Source organism: Pseudorasbora parva, chromosome 8 (assembly GCF_024679245.1).
Source record: "Pseudorasbora parva isolate DD20220531a chromosome 8, ASM2467924v1, whole genome shotgun sequence".
Classification (NCBI taxonomy): domain Eukaryota; kingdom Metazoa; phylum Chordata; class Actinopteri; order Cypriniformes; family Gobionidae; genus Pseudorasbora; species Pseudorasbora parva.
In genome coordinates, this window is record NC_090179.1 from 28,842,762 (window position 1) to 28,870,728 (window position 27,967).

At 38.3% G+C, this 27,967-nt stretch overlaps 1 protein-coding gene across 2 annotated transcripts in view; it reads right to left on the reverse strand.

Annotated features, from left to right (window-relative positions):
* The window catches only part of sez6b (seizure related 6 homolog b), a 244,640-nt gene that overhangs the window by 3,566 nt on the left and 213,107 nt on the right, over nt 1-27,967 (reverse strand). The window contains exons 10-17 of one of the 2 annotated variants that reach the window (XM_067450669.1): nt 27,811-27,949; nt 11,109-11,305; nt 7,675-7,869; nt 5,492-5,683; nt 5,054-5,248; nt 4,823-4,861; nt 4,616-4,724; nt 1,997-2,096 (exon numbers count right to left, since the gene is read on the reverse strand). In XM_067450669.1, coding sequence (XP_067306770.1) covers nt 1,997-2,096; nt 4,616-4,724; nt 4,823-4,861; nt 5,054-5,248; nt 5,492-5,683; nt 7,675-7,869; nt 11,109-11,305; nt 27,811-27,949 — 1,166 coding nt within the window. Of the gene's footprint in view, nt 1-1,996; nt 2,097-4,615; nt 4,725-4,822; nt 4,880-5,053; nt 5,249-5,491; nt 5,684-7,674; nt 7,870-11,108; nt 11,306-27,810; nt 27,950-27,967 lie in introns of both variants that reach the window. The other variant, XM_067450670.1, reaches the window with a different exon arrangement.

A 27,967-nucleotide genomic window follows, 5' to 3' on the forward strand; every position in this document is an offset into this window, starting at 1 on the left:
ACTCACTTTCATGTAATTCTAAACCTGTATGAAGCTCTTTCCCATACTCATTTGAACTTCTGCATATTCAAACTGCCAAATTTCACTGGTTGTTGATTGTCACATTAAATGTGATGCAACATGCAAAATCAGATCTGGCATCGTTATTATGAAACCTGGTGCAACATTTCTTCACATACAAGCACTATGTTAGTATATGAGGGTCAAATATATTTTTTAATGTTTTTAAAATGTCTCTTATGCTTACCAAGGTACATGTAAAAATGTCAGAGCCATAAAACAAAGCTGCTGTGCTTGAAAAGGCACCTTTCCTGAAATTACTGGATTTTTCCAGTAATTTGATGCCAAAGTATACTTCAGAATTGAGCATAAATAAAACAAAAATACATAAACTATCTTTTAAAAATCTTAGGGTCAGTAAGATTTTAAAAATATTTTTTTAAACAAAGTCTCTTGTTCACCAAGGCTGATTTGCTGCTCAAAAACACCTCTTATCATTATCAGTGCTGAAAACAGTTGTGCTGCTTTTTATTTTTGTGGAAACCGTGAAACATAACTTTTTCAGGATTTTTCATAAAAATATAAATGTATTTGCTAAACTATAAGTCTTAAGTAAAAAACACACACAAAAAAATAGCATTTGTTTGCAATGAAAAAATATTTTGTAACAAATGGCACTCTACTGTTAGCCTAGAAATCTAGATGCACCCTAGCGGCAGGAAATCTAATTTGCCGCGAGTGTCGTCTAGCAACTCTCAATTCACTTCTGAGCTGTAAATGCCAAACTCTGGTCAGGGCAAACACATTGTGTCTAGAGTCGGTGGGTGGGGTCCTAATGACGAGGGCCGAGTTGCGCTTGCGTGCTTCTAGTAAACACAAAAACTGGCGACCTGCGGTCTTTCGAATCAGCTTTGACCGCGACTCTGGAAGACTTGGAGTTAAGCTTTTCTCTGAGTATAGAACGGCACTGAAGTCATTCTTAAAAAGGGAAGATGTGTTTAGAGTTTTGCCGACCGGATACGGCGAAAGTTTAATCTGTCAACGAGCTCGGCTTCACCTTCGTTGCTCTGGTTGGTTGTAGCAATATCCAATTGCGTGCAGAGGGAGTTTGAAAGACAACCGTTTATCCCGCCCCTCTGATTGAGCCCTGTCAATGGTGAGTTTCCAGACCAAACATCTTGATGTGGGTCTGGCTTGTCAGGCTACTCTACTGTCACTTTACTGTGTTGAATAGAAGTTGTAATTTCTTTAAAAAATCTTACTAAAACCAAACTTTAGAACACAAATAAGACAAATAAAACAAAATTAATTTAGGTTTGTTTGTCACTTAAATCTATTAAATATTTGCACAAGACATGTATTAGAGTCATATGGACTAGTTTTATGATGCCATTTGACCATATATATACTTTTACAATTACTTTTGGAGCACAACAAGCATCTGTCCCCATTCACTTGGGGCACTGTGTTCTATTTCTCCCTTTTGTGCTCCACAGAAGAAAGAAGGGTTGGTGCAACATAAAAGGGAGTAAATGTAGGGGAATTACCTCTTTGAGCTGAATGTAAATATTGAACAATGAGAGCAGGTGACGCAGAGGTGGCTGTGATATGCCAATAGACTCTGCAATAATGAGGTTACAAGTGTCTTTTCACTTCCTCTTTGGTGTTTTTGTGGCTGCCCAACTGATAATTCTGTAAATCTGTGTGATCGCTAATGATGAGATGATGAGGGCGTGGCTTTGTGCGCCACTTCATTTCAACTCCAGAATGGCACTTTACAGCTAATTAGATAACAGAAATGAACCCACAATATGGCAACGCAGATGGTGTTCAAAGTGCAGATGTGCACCTGTAAGACTGAACACATGAGTACCTCACAGTCCTGCCATGAAATATCACTACAAATGGATGCGATGGGTGGTAATGCACTACTATAACAAGTGGTGAGGAGGTTGCCGATGAATGTGGCCTTTTGGCGAGCACATGCTTCACTTACTGCAGTCTCGTAAATGGGGTTTTCAAAAGCTGACTCTCCTCTGATGTGATCATATTGTGGTGATGTGGACAATGACAGCCGTAGAGACTTCCCCTGCACCCTGAAACAAACAGACACCAACAATTTATATGCCTTGCACTGGTCTGAACAAGAGGAGAGTGATTTGAACTAAACTATCATTGTTACAAACATGTCGCTGAGCCAGAGAGAGCAGTTGTCATGTATGAAACAGCTTCACAAACACAACGACACAGTATCATTATTTCTGTTACAATAATTCAAATAATGACAGAAGTACTGAGATAAAGGTTAACAGTTCAGATATAAACACTAATGTCTACAGTAGTGACCAAAATAGAGTAAATCACATTTCAAAGTAATGACTTCCAACAAAGATTGTTTTTTTTGTGTGACATGTAATCATTCATTCAAGAGATTCTTCAAAAATGCTGATTCACCCTGAAAACCTGTAAATTAAATTCTACTGCTTCCATTACACTTTTGCGGGAACCAATCACAGACTGGCTTATAGCTCTTGGCAAGTTTAACACGATGACAGAGAAGCCCCTTTCACACTGCGATTCCGGCAAATACACGGATAATGCGACCCGGCATTTGTTCCCGGGTTGCTAGATTTGGTCCATTCACACTGCCAACGAAATACCGTAATATGTGCACTTTTCACACACAACCCGTAACGGTCCGGGGTCGAGTTGACACGTGACATCCTGATGTGACGTATAATGGCGAGCGATCTCAGTTTCAGCGCGGATAGTCAGGAGCTCCGTGGTCTCAACTTTTTTTACCAGTTTGCGCACATTTCTGCTTGTTTAATTTTAGTTTCTTATGTATACGAACACTCTCTGCGTTTAAAACACCGACTAGCTCTTCTGGCACTGCAGGGTTGTATTATTGAAAAAACAAGCTCTAGGAGTCGCACGATAACTACGTACACGTTGTGGCATTAGTTTCGGCTTTTGTTCACACAGCGCTCGTCCCAGGTCGAATACCGCAATATTACCAGGTCCCCGACCCGGGTCGAATTCGGTAATCAATCCCGGGACGTGGTTGCTTTCACACAGAAGGCGACCCGGCAATGTTCGGGGAATATTGCGGGTCCGACGTGCAGTGTGAAAGGGGCTAGAGAGAAACAATGGGTCATTGCCTTTTGACCACACCTCTTGTGGTCTGATTGGTTGAAGGACTATCCAATTGCAAACAGAGCTATTCGAGTAATGCTTGTTTATCACGCCTCTTGTGCAGTAGAAAATACAGAGTGGACTCCCCAGACCAATGTTCAGCTCTAAATTTAGCTTGGTCTGGTGAAAGCCAGACAAGATTCATCCAGCAATAAAACAAAGTCTATTTGATTGAGTAATTTAATCATTCATTCAAACATTCAATAACAATCATGGGTGCCGCGGAAGCAAAAAACAAAACAAATAAAGTGGGTGTGTCCTCTCCCAGAATTATTTACTGGTGTAGATGCCATTTACATTAAGTACAAATACATCATCTTGTTTACTAAACGTCTGGTTGGGCCAGACAAAAGGATGGAAAATACAGAATTGTTTACAGCAGCAATAGTGAAGGCTAACTTCAAGTTCTGACGCAAATCGACCCGAAGTTCGAATCCAACTTCTGCCCTTTTCCCATCACATAACAGATCAGAAAGGCATTTATTTTCAATACAAAGTAAGAAAATATTATAAAATGTCAAATAAAGCGACTAACCTGTTTCATTATATATTATAAGTGTTTATCTGTTAGGGGTAGGTAAATAGACATGTGCTGATGAATTAGAGACGATAAAAGTAAGTGGGTCCTATATCATTGGTCTTAAAAAATATACACATACAATGGTTCCGACGCCCATGATAATAATAATGGTAATCATAATAATAAAAATAAGATTCTCAATTAATCAGGAAATGTGCAGCTCTACCACATGCCATGTGTACACAAAATGTGTTTGACCTCTTCTCAAAACTAACGTCATTTAACTAATTACTTTTACCAGTGTGTTCTAAGGATGTTTTTAAAGCATGGACTAAGAAGTCAGTTCTACCCTCAAGTTCACGTGGGAATCCAAATACTTTTATTATTTAAAAAAGTTTGGTTTGTAAACTGTGCTATATTTTATTTAAATAAGTCTCATTTGGTTTGATATTTATTATCTAATGCACACATACATGACTATGTTCAAAGTTTTTTTTGTTAGTTTTTTTTAAAGAAGAATGCTCTCCAAGACTACATTTATTTAATTGAAAATACAGTAAAATGTGAGATATTTTCTATTTTTTTATTTGAATATATTCTCAAATGTAATTTCTTCCTGTGATGGCAAACCATTACTCCATTCTCCAGTGTCACACGATCCTTCAGAAATCATTCTAATATGCCGTTTTGGTGCTCATGATTTTTATTATTATTATTATCTATGTTGACAACTTTGAAAATAAGAAGACATGTTTTCTTAGGATTATTTGATGAACTTTCAAAAGAAAAATATTATGAACATATTAACTGTCACTTTTGATTGATTGAATAGTACCAAACCCCAAATCTTTTGGATGGTAATGTATAAACGAGTAGAATTTTTTTGGGGGGGCCACTTACCTTGAAAAGTAGAAATATATTGACAAGATGATAATTATGATTACGGCCACTGGGATGAAAATGGAAACAGCCACACTGGCTCCCTCCATACTGAAATCTGCACTGGCCACTAGAAGGGGACAAAGTACAGCAAATACATCAAGTAAGTTGAGATGGATACCTGTGATTACAAATATATGTGCATTTCTAAGATTCAAAAGTTCTTACCATCCAACCTTCGTTCATCAATGTACTCTTGTGTTACCGCTGGGAGAAAAGCGAGAGCTTTTAACAAATGAGAAAATGTTGCTTGTCATACCAATTATTCAAAACAAACACTCCCTTCCCTGAAGAGAAACATCATATCAATAAATAAACATCCACTGCAGACAGAAAAGAGTCCTTGCACATAAAGTATGCAGATCACACATTAGGAACATTGCAAAACACACAGACTACCTTTGCATAGCGGGGGAGGATGGCTCCATTTGGAAGGGTGCCCAGGGACACAGCGGAGAACAGGCTCACCCTGGAGCTCATACCCACTCATGCAGGAGAAGCGCAGGGTTTCTCCAGCCTGATACGCATGCTTCCCGGAGCTCTGAATGGTATAGGCGGGAGTGCCGGGGTTCCTACACGGCTCATACGAATCAGCTATATAACACAAATATACCAACAAACACATTCACAAATATCCATTAGTTCGTTTTACACTACTACTTTTGTAAATAAAGAAAGTCTCTTCAGTGGTTTTTAAGTTTATACTGTACACTATACTGTAAAGACCTCATTGCAAGTTGATTAAATTATAATTATTATACAGTTAACCACCACTATGTGTGCGGATCTTTAGGTGTGCATATATGAGTTTATTTGTGAATAAAATCAGGTACTCACGATTGCATTTGGGCAGTTTCTCGCTCCATTTGGGGCCGGTGGAGTCACGGTGGTAGCAGGAGAGGAGGCTGTTTCCTGACAGCGAGTAGCCTTTGTTACAGATGTACTGGACAGTAGAGCCCACGATGAGACGCGGGCCTGACATCACTCTGCGACTGTGCTCCACTGTGCCTGGGTCTGGGCATGACAGGACTGGCAAAGAAATAGAGTTCAAACAATAATGAAATTGAGCAGGTCTCTACTGTGCATTTGATATAGTTGTTTTTTTTTTTAAAAACAACGTCTCTTATGCTCACAGAGGCTGCATTTATTTACAGTAAAAAAATTAAATAAAAACTATATATATATATATATATATATATATATATATATATATATATATATATATATATATATATATATATATACACACACACACACATACACACATGTAATTCTTCACACATCTTTATTCTTGTGATGGCAAAGCTGATTTTACAGGATTCTTACAAATTTCAGAAGAACAGTATTTACTAGATTTTGTCTTGTTTCCTGAAAATTATTTCCTGTTACTTTTGATTGATTTATTGCACCTGAATAAAAACAATAACTTCAAATTGAATAAAAATCCTACTGACCCTAAACTTTTGTCAAAAAAATAATTATTTTAATGGCTTTGCAATGTAGGCATCACAATAAAACATGTAATTACATTAACATGGCACTATAAACATGCAATATACAATTTTATACAATATGTAAAAGTATGAGAACCCTGTAACGTTTCTTAGGGTTACTAAACCAGGACACTCTGCCCGGCAATGAGATACTCAAATGATACTCAAAGTTTACTCAAAGATTCCTTATTCATTTCAATATATTTAAAGTATGCCCCCTCTGTATGTATAGAAAATTGTTAGGGCTAAGATGGGACTTGAAAACAGGACGTTTGGTCCCCCTAACAATCAACTAATTAGTTGATTTGTATTGTATTTCTAACTTTCACCTGAGGGTGGCACCAATGCCTTAAATACAAATATTAGTTGAGCAAACAATGGGTTTGGATCAGAATAAATGATTTACCTTTTTATTTTGTGATTCTTGCAGTTTCCACATCTTTTACTTAAAAGCTGATTTTTAAAAACAATGTATTTGTGCATTTATCAGATACTTTTATCCTAAGCAATATACGATGAATTCAAGGTGCATTTTACCAGTGTGTTTTCTGATTTCTTTGTTCTTCACACTGCACGTCATACATGTGGCTTCACAACATCAGAGTGCCAGGGGCCACCGCTCATCTCATCCAGACAGTATGAGGCAAGAAGTGCATGTGACTTTGATCTCAGGGCAGTGTATGGACACAGTGCAGTATAATAAAAAGATTACTTCGCTCCAGCCTGCCCAGCTGCAAACCCAATTCTCTCCCCAGTAGTAGAGGGGCAGGAAGAGGGGACGGGAAAGGTGAGTAAAATTAATGATGTTTGCGTGGCGGGTGAGAAGCTTTGAACCTGATAACGGGCCCCGCTGCTTTTGGCCTGCTGTTTTTGTGAGGGACGGCGGCGGGAACTGGACCCCAGGGTCACACGTGTGTCCTGTCTGCAGTTCTTCGAGCGACGAATGTCTGCGGATGTCCTGGGAGCCTGCGGTATTACACACTCACACACAGTCCGCGCTACACAATAGCCAGGCGAAAAGATTTAATTTCAAGCACTGGCGCCACTTTGGCTTCAACAGTAAGCTGCGGAGCTAGCCTGCTTTGAAATTTGTTGATGAAACACTCGATACAGGCTCACAAGGGGGTGAAGTGTGAAATAACAATTCTTGCAAAATTACAAAAATCATCTTCACAAAAGTATTGTATTGCGTGAGCACAGAGAGGAAGCCTCAAGACTACGATGCACCAAGACTACAAAGTGAAATGGCACCTGTCCTGCTTCATCCGTAAAGTCGCCCTTGAAAGAAAAGTGAGTGATTACCCACGAAGCCCTCCTTCACTCCTCACCTGTCCTTGAATGGGACTGAGTTGCAGAGGCGAACAGGCACTTGTGAAATTCCCCCCTCAAATGGAATTCAAAAGCTCATCTAGCTTCGGAGCACAGCATTGCTCTTGATCAATAGGCAGTGCGTGTTGGTTTGGAAGGGGGTGAAAATGGATTTTAGAGAGAGTGGTTATCTTCATGTGTGTGTGTGTGTGTTTTCACCTCTTTCACAGCTAGGCAGATCTCCGCTCCAAGTCAGGTCCCACTGACACATGAGCATTTCAGTGCCCACCACCTCGAAGCCCGGGTAACACTGATAGGTCACCACCGTGCCGTGCACCAGGTCAGGGTGAGATGTGGTCTTCCAGCCGTTAGAAATCTCCGGAAGCTCTGGACAGGTGTCGTTACGGGGAACCTCTGTGAAACAAAAAAATGTGTTCGATGCATCAAGATATTTCTCTTAAAGGTGTCATGAACTGGCTTAAAAAAAAAAAAAAATGTATACTGTTGTCTGAGGTCAACTAATGACGTTCGTGTTTTTACCTTCAAACACATCATAACTAATAAGTAATAGGCAATTTTCTACACTAGTTTTGAGGTTGTCTTCTGAACGCTGGGTTTTGATGGGCGTGCCGCAATGGAGACTTGGAAGTAAACGCCCACGGCTAGGATTGGAGAAGATTTGCATATTTTATGAGCTTCGGCTCCGCTGTAATATCTATGCCCCTGTTAGTTCACATGAGGGAGAGATTATTTTGAAAGCGGCAACTGCAAAGATTCTCTCGACCATGATTCTCTCAGGGCTCGTAAATGTCTTTATCAAACAAACACAATGATTTATTTCTCATCCACCCCCGATTGATTTTAATATATTTTTTCTGTATTACATGGCCCGCAGGATCGGTCGATATAAGCGTGAAACGCGCATGCACGCACACATACACACACGTGCGCAACCAGATCAAGAAATAATTTCTGCTGACGGGCGTACATCTTGGTACACAGCCCAAACACACAGCCCCCGGACTACTATTAGTACATATAAAAAATATATTACATATATATAAAAAAAGTTTTAGTCACATAAGTTTGTTGCACCATTGCTGTCGGATTCAATATGGAAGGCACAACATTGTGTCTGCAAATCCAGCACTTGAGGCTTGTTTACAAACGTTTCCACAGTGAAATGATGTGAACACGCATAATGTCTTCCCTACGTGAGCTGGAACTTCTTTAAAAATAAATGAAGTATCACACATTCCTAATATTAGGATCCAAAGGAAGCTCATGCAGCGACTGTGTTCTTCCACAATATCTTGCAATCTTCTTTTACATTGTTATTGCTGCTGGCTAGTGATCCGAAGAGCTCCATTTTGTTCTGAGTTGTTTGATGGGGCTACTGAATTACACGTTCTTGTAGAGGCAGTGTTTTGTCGCGCGATGACTTAAGGATGAAGCCCACAATCATTTTCTGGGCCTGGTGTCTATAAAAACTTTTCTTTGACTAAAAAGGAAGTTTTCAGCTCTGAAACTTACAGGATATTCTTATATTACCATGACCTTTTATATATCAAAAGCTCAAGGGAAAGTTGATGTCTCAATTCATCACCCCTCTAAAATCATGTAAGACAATTGCTTGAATACAATGAGAGTATTGAGCTATAAAGTAATTTTTTGCATAACAGATTATTTGTTTAGGAGAATCTTATAAGAAATATTTGAGGGTCCAATATCATTGGTCTTTAAAAGTGGGTGGGTCTTGTCCCACCCACATACAATGGTTCCAACGCTCATGATCAGATCACAAGTGGATGACGCAAAATACAGGTGTAAATGGGGGCTAAAATGTTTTCAGCTTGTCCACTTCTAATCACTTCCAGAGGTAGTCGAAAACACATTTGACTGGATTGCTTTCGCAATTTAAATGCTCATGTGGTCTAATAGCCACAAAAGACCACCTCCTCTCCACCTACTGACTTAATGCATAAACATTTGCACTAGCCAGACCCAAATTTGGTTTTAAGTTAAAAAAATAACTAAAAACAACTTTCTCTCACCATTCCTGATTTCTTACAGAATTCGCCGTGGTCTTACAGCTATCAGAGCAGAAATGAAAGCTGCTTTTGCTTTGCTGCTTTTTCCGTCGTCTCCAGACGTGTTCATATAAATATTGCATGAGCTTTTGTCCATTAGATCGAAAGATCTGAAAAAAAATCTTGAAAAATGTACCTGCCCATAGACCCTTTCCTCTATGAAATCAGGAATGAAGTGTTTGAAAGTGGACAAAAGAGACAGATTAAAACACCAGGTGTAAAGGGGTATTGCCTGCTTCCTCTACTTGTGATCTGACTGAACAAAATCCATCTTGTGTAAACAGCCATAACATGCAAAAGTTTGCAATCAAAAAACAAAGATTATCATGTGATCTCAAATATTTCTAATCAAACTGCCTTTTCTTATAAAGATGAATTCTCATTAAATTCTTTCCTATGAAGTGAGTCAATTCATTTCATCAGAGCAAGAGGGAGAGAGGGAGAAACAGAATGTTCAATAATGCTTGCAAACAATTTCTTTGTTTCTCACCATGTCCCTGAACAAACCACAGGTGTTGTGCCTAATGACTGATAAATCAAATGCTAGGAATCAGCTTGACTGTGATTAAAAATATGAATAGAGCAGCACAAGACAGCTGGCAGGCGTTTTGCTGATGTCCATTCTTAGAGTGGCAAAGATGGCGAGGGCACGCCACCCAGCAAATGCGGCTAATGAGTACAAACATGCACTATAATTGTTAGCGCCTCTGCAAGGCCAAATCCCCTGCACCTGCAGGATCTGCCGGAGAAATCTTCCCTCTGTGCTGCATGAAGGAAATGGAAAAACAGTCCATTTCATTCCAATCATCTGCTCATCAAATCATCTGCATTCCTCCACCCTCAGAATAGAATTTATTATATTTTATCTGATATCGCGCAGTAGTCGGCCAACAAGAGAAGCTGTTAAAATGACCTTCACTTTATCCCCAGGAAAGGTGAGGACTAAACCAGCTGTGGCTCTCGCTCTATAACCTCTCTCTCCCCCTTTCGTCTCCTCACCACCATTTCATCATACTGAGATTGGCAATCCCTGCGGCAACTCAAATAAATCTCATAAGCAGATAATTAATGAGCTTCATCCGACTACATTTGAGATTAATGAGACAGACATACACAGTCAAAAGTTTGGGGTTTGTAACCATTTTCAACGTTTCTGAAAGAAGCTGATTTTTGTACAAATAAAAATACAGTATCACAGTAATATTGTGAAATATAATTAACATTTATAATAACCATTTTCCATTTTTAAATGTCATTTATTCATGTGATGACAAAGCTGATTCTTCAGCAGTCTTCAGTGTCACAATGAAATGTTGAAAACAATTTTTTTGAATTTTTGATTTATTCTTTGATGAATAGAAAGTTAAAAAGAACAGCATTTATTTGAAATAGAAAACTTTTTTAACAATATATTTTTTTAAACTTGCTGTCCTTGTCCTTGTGTGCTTGCTGAATAAAAGTAGTCATTTCTTTTAAAAAAAATTCTTACTATTACCAAACTTTTGAATGTGTACTGTACTGAAGCTGAGAAAGTGCCATAGAAAGGGTTAAACAGGTAATTACCAAAAAAGTGCACCACAAAGCCGTTGTTGTAGCCGTAGATGTTGGTAGCAGGGTCCGACTGGAACTGGATGGTCACATCAGCCATGGAGGTGTAGAGTTTGAAGCGAGGACGGGAACCGCTGTACTGGCCCAATATCTTTGCAGTCAGGTCATCTCCGTCGTAGAAAGTCAGCAGATCGTTCTTTCCCATGTGGAGACTGCGAACAGATAATACACAACAGGTCAATCCCAGACTAATCCTCTATCTTAGATGTTCAGGTCTCACCTCAAAGCAATACCAGGGGCCCTGACAGATTTCTGACCTCCCTACTCACTTCTCTTCCACTTGTCCTTATTTTACAGCCTCAGCATTTTTCTCTTGTCCTTGCTGCAAATGAAATCTTTTCTGCTGTTTAATGTTTTCCCACTGCTTTTGTTAAGCATTTTTGGCCACAATTTCAATAGCCATGCAATCACAAACCACATTCATCTCACTCAGACTATAAAGAGTAAATGATTCAGCAGAGGGGGAAACAACTCCTCCTATCTCATGTTTAGAAATAGCTGGAAAATCAGTTTCCTGATATTCAGAAGCCAGAGAGAGAGAGAGAGAGAGAGAGAGAGAGCATTTGGCAGCTTCCCTGTGGCAAATTCAAGAGAAGCTCAAACATAGACATGCTTTGAGTTTTGTATATGAAACTTTTATAGATTTTACAATTAGAATTAAAGAGTCTAATTTGAGGATGTAGCATTTGTTTTAACATTTTAGAGAAATTTCAAAATTCTCCAGGGTTTAACTTAAAAATATCCATGTGCTTGACATTACTTTTAATATAAATAAAGAAGACAGAAAACAAACAAAAAAATGTGTTGTTTAAATTTCACTAAAATAAATGTAGTAATGCAAATTAAATTAAATACTTTCATTTTTACAACATTACACTACTGTTAAAAAGTTTAAGATCAGTACTTTTTTAGTTTTCTTAAGAAGTTTCTTATGTTCAAGGATTCCTTTATTTGATTAAAATACAGTAGAAGCATAAATATTGAATTTTTTATGTGACTATTTTTAAAATGTAATTTATTCCTATTCCAACATTACTCCTGTCTTCAGTGTCACATATGATCTTTCAGAAATCATTCTAATATGCCCTAATATGCTTCTCAAGAAACATTTCTGATTATTATTAGTGTTGCGGTACACTAAAACGGCTCAGTAAATACTTCAGTTTTGAAGTCACGGTTACATTTTTAGTACAGCAGGGGGAAAACACAATCCTTGTTTTTTTCCTTCAAGAGATTTACTAAATACATTATTATTATTATTATTATTATTATTATTTTAACAAAAGAAAAAGGCTAAAACTGCACCTGGCAGCTTCATTCACTACAGTTTATGGTGCTATTGTAATTGGGGGAAGGGATTTTCAGTGCTTACACAAAATATGGTACAATTATTAGGTTATAATTATTGTGTAATGTCCCCTTTTCTAATCCACTTTGTCTATTTGAAGAGGATGTGAGCGCTGGCACTCTTTCATTGAAATCTGCCAAGTTAAAAGGTAGACCTGCTTGCTGTCCAAAAAATCCTTTATGCAAAATGGAAATACTGTAAATGAGTAACATACAGGTAAGTATACAATAAGATGTAAGTTAAATGTAAGGAAAACGGTTCTCAAATACATTAAACACACACATATCTGACTGTAAGACAAGTCATGTAGGTTTATGATTTAGTTTGAAGCACAACGAAATTACGTTACTCACATACAGCAGCTAAAACAATACTGTATTTGTTCAGTATGCTTAAAAGATTAGTTTACCCAAAAATGAAAATTCTCTCATTAATTACTTTCCCTAATGTCGTTTGACACCCGTAAGACCTCCGTTCATCTTCGGAACACAAATGAAGATATTTTTGTTGAAATCCTTTGGCTCAGACAGGCCTTCATTGACACCAACAAAGTTTCAAACGTTATGTATCAGTGTATTGGTTCATGATTCAGATCGCCAGTCACATGATTTTAGCAGTTTGACACGCGATCCGAATCATGAATCAATACGCTGATTCATAATGAAACTTTGTTTTGAAATCGGCTCATCACTATACAAGTCATTATTTTGTTTTTTTGCGCACAAAAGTTCTCGCCTCTTCATAAAATTGTAGAAATCACTGTATAGTGAGATGGGCTTTGTAACGACGTCTTTAGTGCCTTTTATGGGTCTTGAGAGAGGAAATGACATTAGTGTCAGTGGGTGCGTTTACATGCACACCAAGTAAGCTGATAAAAAAACAAAAAACAGCTTATTGAAATAATCAGTTTTCCCTGTTTACATGCAAACCAGTAATCAGACAATGCAAGTAAACTCCGTTTACATGACTATTAATAAACCGGGTTATTTTCTTACCGGGTAGTGACGTCAAAAATAATAACGTCCGTATCCGACTCAAATTGTCCATATCCGACTTGTGATTTTAAATAAAGCTTGCACTGTGTCAGCGGGAGATTCACGGCTCATATAATCCCTCATGCAGTTACAGATGCAGCGTTTTGACTGAACCTCTTCTACTTCTACTGCATGAGAAGAGAACACATCTTTACAATTTTCTGGGTCTTAAAAAAGTCTGCGTTTGTGATATGTTCTTATTTCATGCAAAACGCTAGCTCGCTCAGTCTGGATGCGTTTAAATCTGCTCTAAGTTTGCGTTTTTGTCACCTATCACACATGAAATTACTTAGGTCACTAAGGAAATAACCCGGTTTATTAATAAAGTCATGTAAACGCGGTTAACTTGCATTGTCAGATTACTGGTTTGCATGTAAACGGGGACAACTGATCATTTCAATAAGCTGATTTTTTTTTAGTTATCAGCTTACTGGTGTGCATGTAAACACACCCAGTGAAGGCCTGTCTGAGCCATCAGATTTCAACAAAAATATCTTCACTTGTGTTCCAAAGATGAACGGAGGTCTTACGGGTGTCGAACGATGTTATTAGGGTAAGTAAATAATGAGAGAATTTACATTTTTGAGTGAACTAACCCTTTAAGTTCCAAACCAAATACACATACTGTTACACACCTACTTTTTATTATAAATGTTGAAAACAGTCTAACACATCCAATTGAAAAAAAAAATCTTACTGAACTCAAACATTTGAATTAGTGTATATTATATTCAATAGAAATATTGGTAGAAATTTTCCATTGTAATTAACTGGCTCACCCATCCACACTTCAGTTTTACATATCAAATATCAAACCAAGTTTTTTTTTAAACCACACTGTAAAAAATGATATGCTCAATAAGTTATGACAACATGTTTTTACATTGTTTTAACTAATCAAAATAAGTTAAGAAATGTTAAAGTTTTTTTTTATAAGTTATACAAGATGTAACACATTTTATAAAGTCAGTTTAACATCTAAGTTGAAATAACTTAAACATTCAAGTCCATTATATTTAAACATTTCAGGCTGTGACTTTTATTTTTACAGTGCAGAGGGGAATCCAAGCCTGATGCCTGGAGAATGACCTTCAAGACACTTTGTAATGCCTGATAGCCTTACACAAAGGTGACAAAAAAATCCCAATCCACTAAAGAAATGTCAATGAAAAGAGTTACCTTGACATCTGGTACACTGCTGCACAAATAATCGGCTTATACTATGAAAATACAGACATAGTGAGGTATATTACAGCATATATAGTATATGTCTATTTCTAAGTGAATGTGATCTGTAACTGTGGCTGACGTCCACCAGAACTAGACAGTCTGGCCAGTAACTGGTGGAGGGGGTGGCAAACACACTCTATCTTGTCACTAATTAATCACAAGTGGGCAGTAATGGAAGTCATTACTGAGGAGAGGGGAATAATTAATCATCTCCGTTCTGCTGCTGCACGAGGCAGAATGGTTACATTCAAGCAAAATGAAGACAGGATGTTTAAATTATGGCTAACACACAGGCACGCACACATACGCTTACTGTTACATACAGATGTATATTATTCAACTGTCAACAGCCCTCTAATACTGCATGCAGGAAAATCTCTGTATCCATTTCCACTGGGAAACACATTTAAGCCAGAAGAGTCCCTGACCCGCTCTGAGGACCGGAGAGAGTGAAACTGTGTCAGCCCTTATTGGATTTGTTGTGATGAAGTTAAACAAGCCTTTGCGTAGCCGCACACCGTATCTGCCGAGAAAATCAATCATGCTTTCCATTTGCTGGCAGTAATTTCATTTTGTTTAATCACAAAAACAGGCTCAGCTTGACTTGGCCGACAACACAGCCGCCATCAGAATGCATTAAATTCTCATATGGGGCTCGCAGACACATCGTCCTCTGCTCAGCACAATGAAAAGGAAGTGACAAATACTGCCTTTAAAAAAAAGTAATGTCAATCAAAACATTCTCTGCATCTCAGATATGGTTGAAATACATTTCTGCTGGTGAAAGCCGTGAAGATGCATTTAATTCTGTTTTTTGAGAAACAACGTATTTTGTAGAAGGGTTTAGCATCTCATATTTTTTGTGAGAAAAACTAATAAATAATGATCCATCAAATGTCAAGCAAAACTGAGCCTATATCTGTATTTTACATGGATGACGGGCTACAACTGAGAACAAATTCTTCAGCGGCATCCAGAAGCCTGTTTATCCTCCTCTGCCCCATGTCTGTTTAGTGAAGAATCATATACCTGAATGATTGCCCTGCTGGAAAAACACTATTTCCAATCAAATCCCCTGTGTCGAGGGCTGGGCACGATGGACCTGTGCTTGACATACTAACAACAGCTTTGCTCCCAGGGCCCCAGCAAGCCCCTGTATGTCTTTAAAAACTTAGTTATTTGAAGAAAAATGCAGGATGAACTAAATAATGTGAAACAGGTGTGCAACACAGTAACTAATTCAAATGCTGTTAAGAAATATTTATAATATATATATATATATATATATATATATATATATATATATATATATATATACACAATACACAAATTTTGCAATAAAATAACAAATAAATATATATATTTATAAATACTCACCGGCCACTTTATTAGGTGTACCTCTTTAACTGCTCATTAACACAAATATCTAATCAGCCAATCAAATGGCAGCAAAATTTAGACATGGGCTGGGTCCGAAACCTGGAAAATGCTGCCTTTGGAGGACACATTTGAAGGCAGGAAGGCATCAAGTCACGTCCGAATCTAATGTTTGCTTCACTTCCTGTCTCCTAAGAGACGTTCATCTGATCAATTTTTGAAGGCAGCAGACATGTATCACCACAATCCTGTGCTTTCCATTCAGTGACAGTTAAGCTGGGAAAAAAGATGGCTTCCGGTCAGTTTGTGTGTAAATGATTTTTAACAATATTTTCCACTTCTGATGTCCTTTCTAGCGAGAAATTAGTAACGTAGTAATTAAATATTTGTTTAGTTCTCACCAAAGCTTGCTCTATTTTGCTGTAGATCACTCTAAAAAATGAACTTATGATGCTGTTCACTTTATTTAAGCAATTCATCTTGATTTAACACCAATATATGAGGTTTCTTGTTCAAATGTAATTGATTCGTGTTAAACTGACTTCAAACCGTTACTCTTTGACATAACTTGATGTTTTTATTTTGAAATAACATGTTTCAATCAAGTAACTCAATCTAAAAGGACTTTCACTTCCCATCATGTTTTGCAAATGGGCTGAATTTGGAGAGTAAATGTTTAAATAAAGTGCTATTTTATGCATTTCTAACGAGATGAGAACATGGAGAGACTTTTAAATGTTTAATGTTTTGTTATGTTGGTATTTAAAAGTTTGTGTTATGTTAGTGTTTTTGGACGTTACGTATGCTTGGGGTAAGGATCTACTAATAACAATTAAAGTTGTTTTAATAATTTTAATAAACAAATTTGGGCATGCTATGGATGTAAAAAACATCTAGGCAATACAATCTTGTAATGTAAAAGGTTTTTATAAATGCTGTAAAAAATTGCATTTTACTAAATAAAAATCAGTTAACTGGATGTTTTGTTTTTTCATATTCATTTCAGAGTAATTGAACTAAATAGTTTTGGACAAAAGTAAGAATGTTAACCTGATTTAACTAAATGGCATTGAATTAGCTTTACGTAAAAAAATTACGCTTACCAAAATAAACAATGTTAATTAAATTAAACATAACACAATTACATGGAGCCTGTTGACAAAAAAAAATTAAGTAAATCCAAGGAATCATTTTTTTGAGTGATCATGAAACTGTTACACTGCCTTAGAAGTCTGTCAGAAATTAGTTTCGTGAGGTGCTTTCGTGCACGAAACGCTGCCTTACAAGTCATTGTCTGATAAGGCAGCGAGGCAACGAGTCAGCTGCCTAGGTTTTCTGAAGTTCAAAATGATTCAAGTGACTTTGAACGTGCACAATTGTTGGTGGGAGACGGGATGGTCAAAATATTTCAGGAACTACTGATCTACTGGAATTTTCACGCAGATTCTTCTCTAGGGTTTACAGAGAATGGTCCGGAAAAAATCCAGTTGTGACAGTTCTGTGGGAAAAAATTCCTTGTTGATGCAACAGGTCAGAGAAGAATGGCTAGACAGGTTTGAGCAACTAGAAAGGCAACAGTAACTCAAATAACCATCACTCATTACAACCGAGGAATGCAGAAGAGCATCAAATCAAAACACATCAAACCTTGAAGCAGATGGGCTACAGCAGCAGAAGACCACACAGGAAACTGAGGCTACACTTTGCAAAGGATCAGCAAAATAGGATGACAAAAGATTGGAAAAACGTTGCTTGGACTGATGAGTCTCAATTTCTGCTGCAACATTCAGATAGTAGGGTAGGAATTTGGCCTAAACAACATGAAAGCTTGGATGCATCCTGCCTTGTGTCAATGGTTCAGGCTTCTGGGGATGGTGTAATGGTGTGTGGGTTATTTTGGGCCTATTAGTGCCAATTGAGCATTGTTTAAAAGCCTGCCTGAGAATTGTTGCTGACTATGTTCATCCATTTATAACCACACTGTGCCCATCTTCTGATGGCTACTTCCAGCAGGATAATGCACCATGTCACAAACCTCAAATCATCTCAAACTTTTTTCTTGAACATGACAATGACTTCTCTAAACTCAAATGGCCTCCACAGTCACCAGATCTCAATAGAGCACCTTCGGCATGTGGTGGAACGGGAGATTCGCATTTTGGATGTGAAGCCGACAAGTCTTCAGCAACTGCGTAATGCTATCTTGTCAATATGGACTCAAATCTCTAAGGAATGTTTCCAGTGCCTTGTTCAATCTATGGCAGATAATTAAATCACTTCTAAAGGCAAAACCAAGATGTAGGCCTAGCTAATAAAAGTGGCAGTTGAGTGTATATACAGTAGTGTTAAAAAGTTTGGGGTAATTTTTTATTATCCATTTTGAAAACAGTTGTTCTACGTAATGTTTGTGGAAACCTACACTTTTGATCAAATGAATGCATCTTTGTTTAATAAAACTATTATTATATGGAAATATCTACATATACAGCATGTGGGAGTCATTCTACATGGAATAAAACCCACTATGGAGCGACAAGAGATTATGGGTTGGCCTTTAGTCCAAAGTGATTTGTTTAAAATGGACTGGCAGCAAATTAACACAGAACTTTCCAGAGATGAAGGTGGATAAGCCCCAGTTACTTCCACACGAATAGCCATAGAATGTTGACAATGGGGAAATCCGGTCAAATATAGGAGACTAAACCTTCATTTGGATTGTCAACATTTCCAGAGAGACTTACAGAGGATGATGCTTTCTCAAATAAAGGAGAGAAATTAGTTCCTCTGTTTTTGCAGAGTTCTTCTTTAATTAGAAAGTTAAATATTGGTCTGGGTTCTGGCTCGGTGCCTGAGGGGATGAGACAGCCTTGATTTATTACTAGCCTGTTAAAGGCTGTGACTCTCTAAGGTGCACACAACCACCATACAGAGCTCAGCAGCCAAGTCAACTGTAAACCCAATGCCAAACATGCAGGGAAAATTAGAGCAACAATCATAAACAAATCAACAGCTCACGGTCAGTAAGGACTATATTCCACTTAAAAGGAATATAGTCAAACTGCTGAGCATATGGTCAAACTAGTCCAGAAAGAAAAATATATTTTTATACATTTTTTATACTCTTGCTTTCCCTGGGAATCAAACCCATGACTTTGGCATTGCTAGTGCCATGCCTACACTGAAGAAAACAGGAAAAGGAAGTATTTTAAGCTTGAATTTCTCCAATGGTAAAGATTCCCAATGTACACTTTGGCCAAAATTTACAGCATCCTTTTTTTCACCCCCCCCTCCCAATAATTACATGCATAAAAATGATATGCAACTAACTATAGATCTAATAATTCTGTAATTCTGTAGAATATATGGTGGCATTATTTTTCTGCAACATAAACACAATTTATAATGATACATTCATATATAAATATGTTTCATGTATCAGCTCTTTCTGCTGGTTTCAAAATTACGACAAGTGGCTGTCTTATTCATTCAACTGATTCGTTCAAATACGTTGATTCATTCAGGAAATTAAAAACATTACTCTCTATATCAGTAAGTCACTGAATCCTTACCTCACCAGATTAGTTCAAACACTCTGTTTTGCTATGAGAACCTTCAACAGTTTAGTTTCTTCTTTATTTGAAACTACTTTAATTGCCGTGGCCAAAATTGACAAAGTAACTGACAATATTGTATCTTTTATATTAGGGCCGGGGGGGGGGGGGGGGGGGGGGGTACACACTCAGTTTCAGTCAATCTCATGAGTACCTATAGAGTAGTATTGTATCCTTCATATCTCCGAAAAGTCTTTAGTTTTATTATATTTATAAAAGAAATATGGGCTGTACAGAGTCTTTCCGGAAAAAACCAAGCGCCTGGAGGCGTATCGTGTGGGCGGAGCTAAAGAATGACGAGCGCAAAGCGGTGACGTCCTCAAGCGTGGAGAAGCCCATCGCTATCGATCCAGAATCATTCGAAGGCTGAAATAAATTTAACAGGTGAAACAGCAACACAGGACGTCAGTCTCTGTGGTATGTACAGTTTATGAGGACATGATTCGGTTTATGGACTATTGTATGCGACTAAACCTTAGCAGTAGCAACCAAAACGGTTTTGCACGTCATTTGCTGCCGTACCATGGGTTCAGCGGCGCAATGATATAGCACAGCACCTGAAAGTAGTCCTCAAAAAGATAACTTCCAATGGACCGGCGCGAAGTTTGCATCGTTGGAGATAATGCATAGTTGCAGCTGTCTCAAATAGCCGGTTCAAATAGACACGGTTCAAGATCTGCACCAAAGTAAATATGCTCTTAATCATCTCTCATAAATGTCTCCATGGTTACAAGGTACGCACTCTGTGCAAGCAGATTGTCACATTGGTTATGTTGACGAAAGTTTGCCTATTTTCAGACGCTGCATAATATCCAACCCTGGCTCTTTGGAAATACGAGACTTTGCCTACATTTTTGCAACACCCCAAATATGTACCTCCAGGTACGTTTACCTGCACTTTTGGAGTGAAACCGCCACCGGAGGCGCTCCGCCAACCTGATCTCACAGAATGAATATTTATTGCCTAATTTATTATTTTGGAGCAACTAACTCAACTCCTAGCCTAAACTTACCCACTCTCAACAATATAAAACACGTAACAGGCAAATAAATATACAGTCACAGGTATTTATTGCAAAAACTGACCAAAAAACGTAATGTGAAGAACAGAGTTGATCTTAATGTTTTAGTCGTTGAAATGATGATCGCGCTCCTTTGCGAACAGAACATACACACACGCACTCGTTCATTCAAATTTCTAATTCAAATGACACACACTGAAAGTGACGCGATCGGTCACGAGACACACGAGAGCCAATGGCATTTTACAATCAAAGCTGACGTAATGAAGCAATTGGTCACGAGACATACGACAGCCAATGCTGTTAAAGCTGACGTGATGTCTCTTCCGGCGGCAATATTTGAAATATATTATTAATATTCGGCGGATGGACTCGACGTTACTGATCGCTTTTGGGGATTTTCTTCACACAAATCAATCGCTTGGCCTCGGAACACTTGGAATATTTGTACTTTCTGAATAAATTGTGCCTGCAGTCGTATCTGCCTGTTATATCCTGTTTTTTATAATACACAAATTGGTAGGTTTAGGGAAGCGTTTGAGTTACGCGTTCAAAATGTGTCTGAATATGTGTGTGTCCACAAGGTAAATGGATTTATAAACATACTAAATAGTTTTTTTTTAAATGTAAAAATGCAGAATGTTTCTTGTGATGGGTAGGGTTAGGGGCTGTGTGTGCGCGTGTGTGTGTGATGGGTAGGTTTAGGGGTAGGGGCAGTGTAGGGGGACAGAATGTAAAAGCGTTGATAAACACACTAAAAAGCGATTATGTGTCCTGATAGCACGCCAAAATGGCATACGAATTGGCATGTCATACATACACCATTTCATGAGATCAGTCTGTGAATGAAGAAAAAATATTACCACTTAGCGCCTCCGGTGGACGTTTTACCCAAAAAGTGCAGGTAAACGTACCTGGAGGTAGATATTTCGGGTGTTGCAAAAATGTATGCAGAGTCATGTATTTACAATGAGCCTGGATTGATAATATCATTGCGCCGCTACACGCATGGGACGGCCGTAAAGTTCTGTGATTATTACGCAGAAATGAGAAAATAGTTCCTAGTCATATCGGTCAAAAGAATTGCAACTTTTAATTTTCTGTTGGTCTTAGTACACAATGTAACTATAGAAGAGTCAAGTTTTAAATAAAAAAAATATTGAAAGTCTTTGGTCATCATTTTTGAATTTGAATTTTGAATTTGAAATCGGTTTTGAATTGGTGCCAATTCGGGGGCAGGTTGCTTGAATTGTAGGTTCATTAGCCTATTACTCTTAATGAAAAACACAACAAAACGGTACAATGACAAACTCAATTAAATAGACGCTTTTATATTTCGCTTTGAAACCAAATCTTCCATGATCATCTTGTCTGTCAACTCAACCATCTGATGAATGAAATCTGACTGCTGCTGCTGGTCTGTGCGGAGACTCTCGTTCAGCTCTTGCTGTATTGAGCAGACACGTTCAGTTTTGAATTGTAGTGCCTGTTCTCTAACTGAACTAAATTATTTTATTATATGTAGTATAGTGCGCTCACTGATTAGCCGAATAATTGCGTAAATGTACGTCTACTAATCATTAGTCAGGGAGAGCCTCATTTTATATATATAAAAAATACATATAGGCATGAAAGGCATGAACATCCTACTAGGCTAAATCATGTCGATCTTGCACAGATGTGCACTACAACTCCAGTAGAGGGCTGTAGCACTCATGGGAATCCTGGAATTTGACTGGCTCTGATATATTCAGCGTTCCACACTGTGCGGCTAGGTCTATGAAAGAGTGTGTGCAGGTGTGCCAGCTGTCACCTGTGCACCTCTCTCCCCCCTTCCTCCGATTCATGGCCCGGCACATACAGCGTGAGAAACCCTCCCTGCTAAATGAATTCATCAGCCTTCATTACGCCCCACGTTCTCAGGTAATTTGGAGTGCGCCATACATTGATGAATGATTACAGAGGAGTGGGTGCATATTCATTATTGGGCTAAAATGTACTTATGGCCTCATAATCAGCCTCCAGCAGTGGCCCGGGCCCCGCTATTACAGTACCCATGATTCAAGTTCAAGCAAAAGGCTCGGCAGGACACCTACATAGCAATAAGGACCTGTGTCGGGCCAATGATCGCTAGTAAGAAGATACAAGAATATAAGTACAGACCTGGGTGAAATAAAGAAAATTGGGTGCATGACTGGAAGTAGATTTGTTATTAGTCACTCTCTCCCAGTCTCTCTGGGCTGAACAGCTGTGGCTGGCTCCCTCCTCTCTCATTTTCCCTCGCTATATGTCTCACTTGATGTGCCTGGCTGATAATATCCCATATGTCCTTTGATAAATTTGGTCATTTGAAAATTATAAGGGTGGGGGATGCATAGGCTTTGCAATGGACCAGAACGACTCCAGACACACCTAGACCAATCCAACAATGTTTCTTTGCTTCTTAATCAATGGTCCTGTTTACATGTTATTAAGATTGTCAAGAGAGTTATGAAATCACAAGATTAAGTGTGTGTGTGTGTGTGTGTGTGTGGGGGGGGGGGGGGGGCATGAAATGAGTTATTTAAATTATATTTGGCCATGATTAGGGATGTTGTTTTATTTTTGGAAGCTAGGCTAATGTTAACATTATATTCATAATGAAGTTTGGGGTCGGTGAGTTTTTTCAATGTTTGTTTGATTCTCTTGATCAATTTAATGCATCTTTATAAAAATCGTACTGCCCCCAAACCTTTGAATGGTATTATATGTTTAATTGCAGCTAAGGCTATTTAATTCGATAAAACTATGCAACATATTAATTGATTCTCAAATTAGGTTATATGAACTTCAGAAGCAAATGATTCACATGATCTGTGTCATGATGGTCCATGTTGATATCAGAAGTACTGAAGAAATTAGACCCCATTTATACCTGTATTTAGTCTGTATTATCTTGTTTCAAACCTAAACAGATGTTACAATTGGGGCAAATATCTACACACCGGTATAATGGTCTAAAGACATCTGGACCTCATGTAGAAGCATGTGGCCTCATCCTCACCAGAAGGAGAGAAAAAAAACTTTCCATCTCCCTCCATTACCTCCACCACAAAATAAATGGAAAATTAATTATGTTGACTGCATCTCCAGCAAAACATCCAGGATGTCATTTATTACGCAGTCCCACAATGTAGCACTGCAGTCGGGACACTTGCAATGGGGGGGCGGGGGGGAGAGAGAGAGAGAGAGAGAGAGAGAGAGAGAGAGAGAGAGAGAGAGAGAGAGAGAGAGAGAGAGAGAGAGAGAGAGAGAGAGAGAGAGAGAGAGAGAGAGAGAGAGAGAGAAACATGACAAATGTGAAAGGAAACCATATGCAAATGAGTGAATCTTAATTAAGGCAGCCAAATTATTGAATGCATGAATAATCTATCTGGGTCTGACACAGCAGGGCCTCATGTTCCGCATCTCACCTGACGGCACAATCACACTCAACACTTGTTTCCTTGCTCACATAATTGATTTCACATTCATAAAAACATCCAATAAAATAATTGTTTTTCTGTTGAGTTTGTTATTAACCTTTGTGCAATGTGCATCCCACTTCTGCATCCTCTTTATGCACGACATGCCCCTCATCTGCCCTCTTTTTTTCTACTTCCCATTTGCCATTCTCTTTCAGTGCAGACTTTATATGGCCACTGCCTATATAGGGCATCCTAACTGATATGGAACCTGATAAGTCAGTCATGCCTTTTGAAGCACATCAGTAGCACAAATTGCTTGACTTGACCTACTGTTAGCATGTTGCTTTACTAACAGAGAAAAACTATAAATGATATGTTACACGCTATGTTCAAATGTTTTAAAGACTTTTTACGTTTTATCAGCAGGGATACATTATATGACAGTAAAGGCATTAATAATGTTTGAAGAATTTTGGAAAAAAAATTGTAATGCAATATTAAGCAACTGTTTTAAATAATGAAAATGATAAGAAATGTTTTTGAGCAGCAAAAATGGATTGTGCGACTGAGGACTGGAGTACTGCTATTTAATGGTGCACTGTGTAAATTTAGCGGCATCTAGGGGTGAGGTTGTGAATTGCAACCGCCTCCACTCATCCCTCCCTTTCAAAGCACATAGAGAAGTTACGGTGGCTGACTCAGGACAAAGATGTCGTCGTCGAGACAACAGAGCAGCTAGTGCTTTGTAGAGCAGTTTGTTCATTTAGGGCTTCTAGAAACATGGTATTACAAAATGGTGACTTCATTGTAAGCAGACCCGCAGTGTATGTAGATAGAAATGGCTCATTCTAAGGTAATACAAATTTGAATATGCCTTCCGTATTCAACTTACAAAGAAAGTGTAGCAGTTACGCTTTTTCATAAAGTTGAATACGCAAAGTAGTCTGCCAGAAGCTAGATATTTTACTTTATCCACTCAAACTCAGAGGACCCTGTACAGGGTCGGAAATGACATCGTCATGTATTTACTTTCCATTTTAAATGTCTGTGGAGGAGCTATGATGTCATATGTGGTACCATTTGAAAGCTATGCATCACTTTGGCATTTGTTTTACACAAAGTAATGTATTTACACTAAATTACTCTGATGTCATTTCTGCCTGGATATGGCCTACCCAAATTGAAAAGCCTCCCATACACACAGTGGTCTAGGGTCAAAATGTTGGTGTCATTTTACAGGAAACCCTTTAAAGTTACATAAAACACTGCTAAAAGTGATAAACATGTAAGTATATTTTGTCTAAGCTGTTATAACCCCCCAAAAAATTATGCGCTTTTTGATTTTTTTTATATAAATTAATTTTTAAAAGTGTGTAACTCAGGCCCTGTGTGCTCTAGGAACCTGTCTTCACTTCAGAAGGCCTTTATTAACCCCTTGGAGTACTTTTATAATGGATTGATCCACTCTGACTGTAAGAAGAATGTCATATAAACCTATGATGGCTTTAGGGTGAGTCAATCATAGGGTCATTTACATTTTTGGGTGAACTATCCCTTTAAGAGGCAAAATAATTAAGTTGCTCTTTGAACAGCGTTTGCATCGATGATGCATTCAAATGCTTTTTAGGCAGCTCAATAGGTTTTGGAACAGAGCAGTCTGAGTATTTTTCCCTGTGAGAGGAGGGCGTGTTGATTTAGCTTGCATCTCCAAACAGTTTTAGTCTTTTTCACAACAAGGAACCGCAGAGAAAATAACTCTCTCTCTCTCTCTCTCTCTTGCTTGCCATCTTTCGATCTCTCTGCCAGCACAGTGTGACTGCCTGGGATTTAGCAGGGAGCGTGAACTGAGTAAACCTGATGTGATGTTAACCGCAATTTACAGATATACTCAACCTTTCCCATGACCCCTCAATTAAATTCAGCATAAAGCTACACAACAGCTATCTTGTCTTTGAGAACTTGCCTGACAGCAGGAGCCACCAAGGAAGAGCCGCGCCACACTGATCGCAGTAATTATTGATGCAACGAAGAGAAATTCAAATAGATTTTAGTTTAAAGCATATTTGAACAAAGCTGTGGTGTTGTGTCAGTGCTTTAAAGATGTATGCTCTGGGAGATCCTCAGAAAAGCCAATCAAGGTCTTCCAGTTCTAGGCCGGCGCAGTTGAACAGAAATCTCACAAAATGCCCAGAGCGAAATGACGGGTGTTTCATTTGGATGGTGAGAGCAGAATGGAGCCGAATCGGTCAGTGGGGAGCAGATGACGCAAAGCACCAGAATTTGTAACTGTGGCGCAATCTTAGCCACAGAGAGGAAGCCCCATGGTGATACATGTTTGAGTCGGTAGACATCTAGAGTTAAAGACTGATATGTGCACCGGGAGTGTGCAGGAAGGTCTTGATGAACCCATGGTGGATTTAATCTATGCTTTTATCAGTGTGGGTAAAGGACGCAGCAAATGTATCAGTTGAATTAAAACACCCCTTTAATGAATATTACCTTCATGCTGTGTGTAATATAGCTCTTAGTGAAAGTAAAATAAAAAAGTCTGCCAAGTTATAAAGATCAAAGTGCACAGCAAATAAATGTATCGTCTCCTAAAAAAGTATTCACTCTGAACAGCTGCAACGACTCAGCAATTCCACTCTCTCATCCTGATACATACCTACACAATAATAACAGGAACTCTTTACAGAGTTATTACTGTCAGTTAAAGCTCTTGATATTGTAATAATGATTATTAATGTCATCAATTAATAGATATATAAAATGTTTTTTTATTTGGGGAAACTGCATGTCATATTCTGACTACAGATAAAATAATATTACAACCATTTAAGAATTATATTTATTTTCTAGGTTTATGCATTAGAAAATGATGACTCATATGATCTTTACAGCATCAACAGCAGGTCTAGCGTGAGATTAAGAACTCTCACAAACACGCCTGTTAAAATCAGCTGATGACATTGCGACATGAATCTCTTACATCCTATCTGCACTTTGTTGTTTATGATGGTGGGTGAATTTGCTAGTTTCAGTCAGAATTCAGAGAGGGAGCGTGCACTGAACAAAATTCTACAGCTGCGTCCGAAATACTTCTCGACTATATAGTATGCGAAAAAAAGTACGCCAACAGAGTAGAATGTCCGATTTCATAGTATTCAAAAAGCAGTAAAAGTTCCCGGATGACCTAATACTTCTGGCAAGATTCTGAAGTGCGCATCCAATGGACACTTTACTATCCTATGAGGCCACGGGTCGCTACATTTGCTCAAATTTTGTGCAATGTCCTGATAAAATATGTCAGAGTTGAGCACACCTGCGCATGAATTTTAAACCGATTCTTGATCAGAAAAACAAATCCAAGTTTCAAGATGGACGCATATGCATCGGCAGGATTTGCATATAGAAATAATGAGTGAATCGTTACGCAATTTAAATGACATTAGATGTTTAGTATAGTGGAATTTAAATCAAAGGCTTGACTGGCAGATACCGATCTCTCTCAAAACTGTGAGGACTCTGTATGGTGTTCTTGCATGATTTTTATCATAAAATGGCATATATGTCTTTCAGTTGGACTTACACTTGGATGTCCAACATGATCCTCTTGTCTTCTTCAACATGGATCCCCCAGATGCAGTCCTGACCCTTATCATAGGCCTCAGGCCAGTTTGGAGATAACACGACCCCGGCTGAATCTGTGATCTCTCCACTGCAAACAGCTGCAATGCAACCAAAGA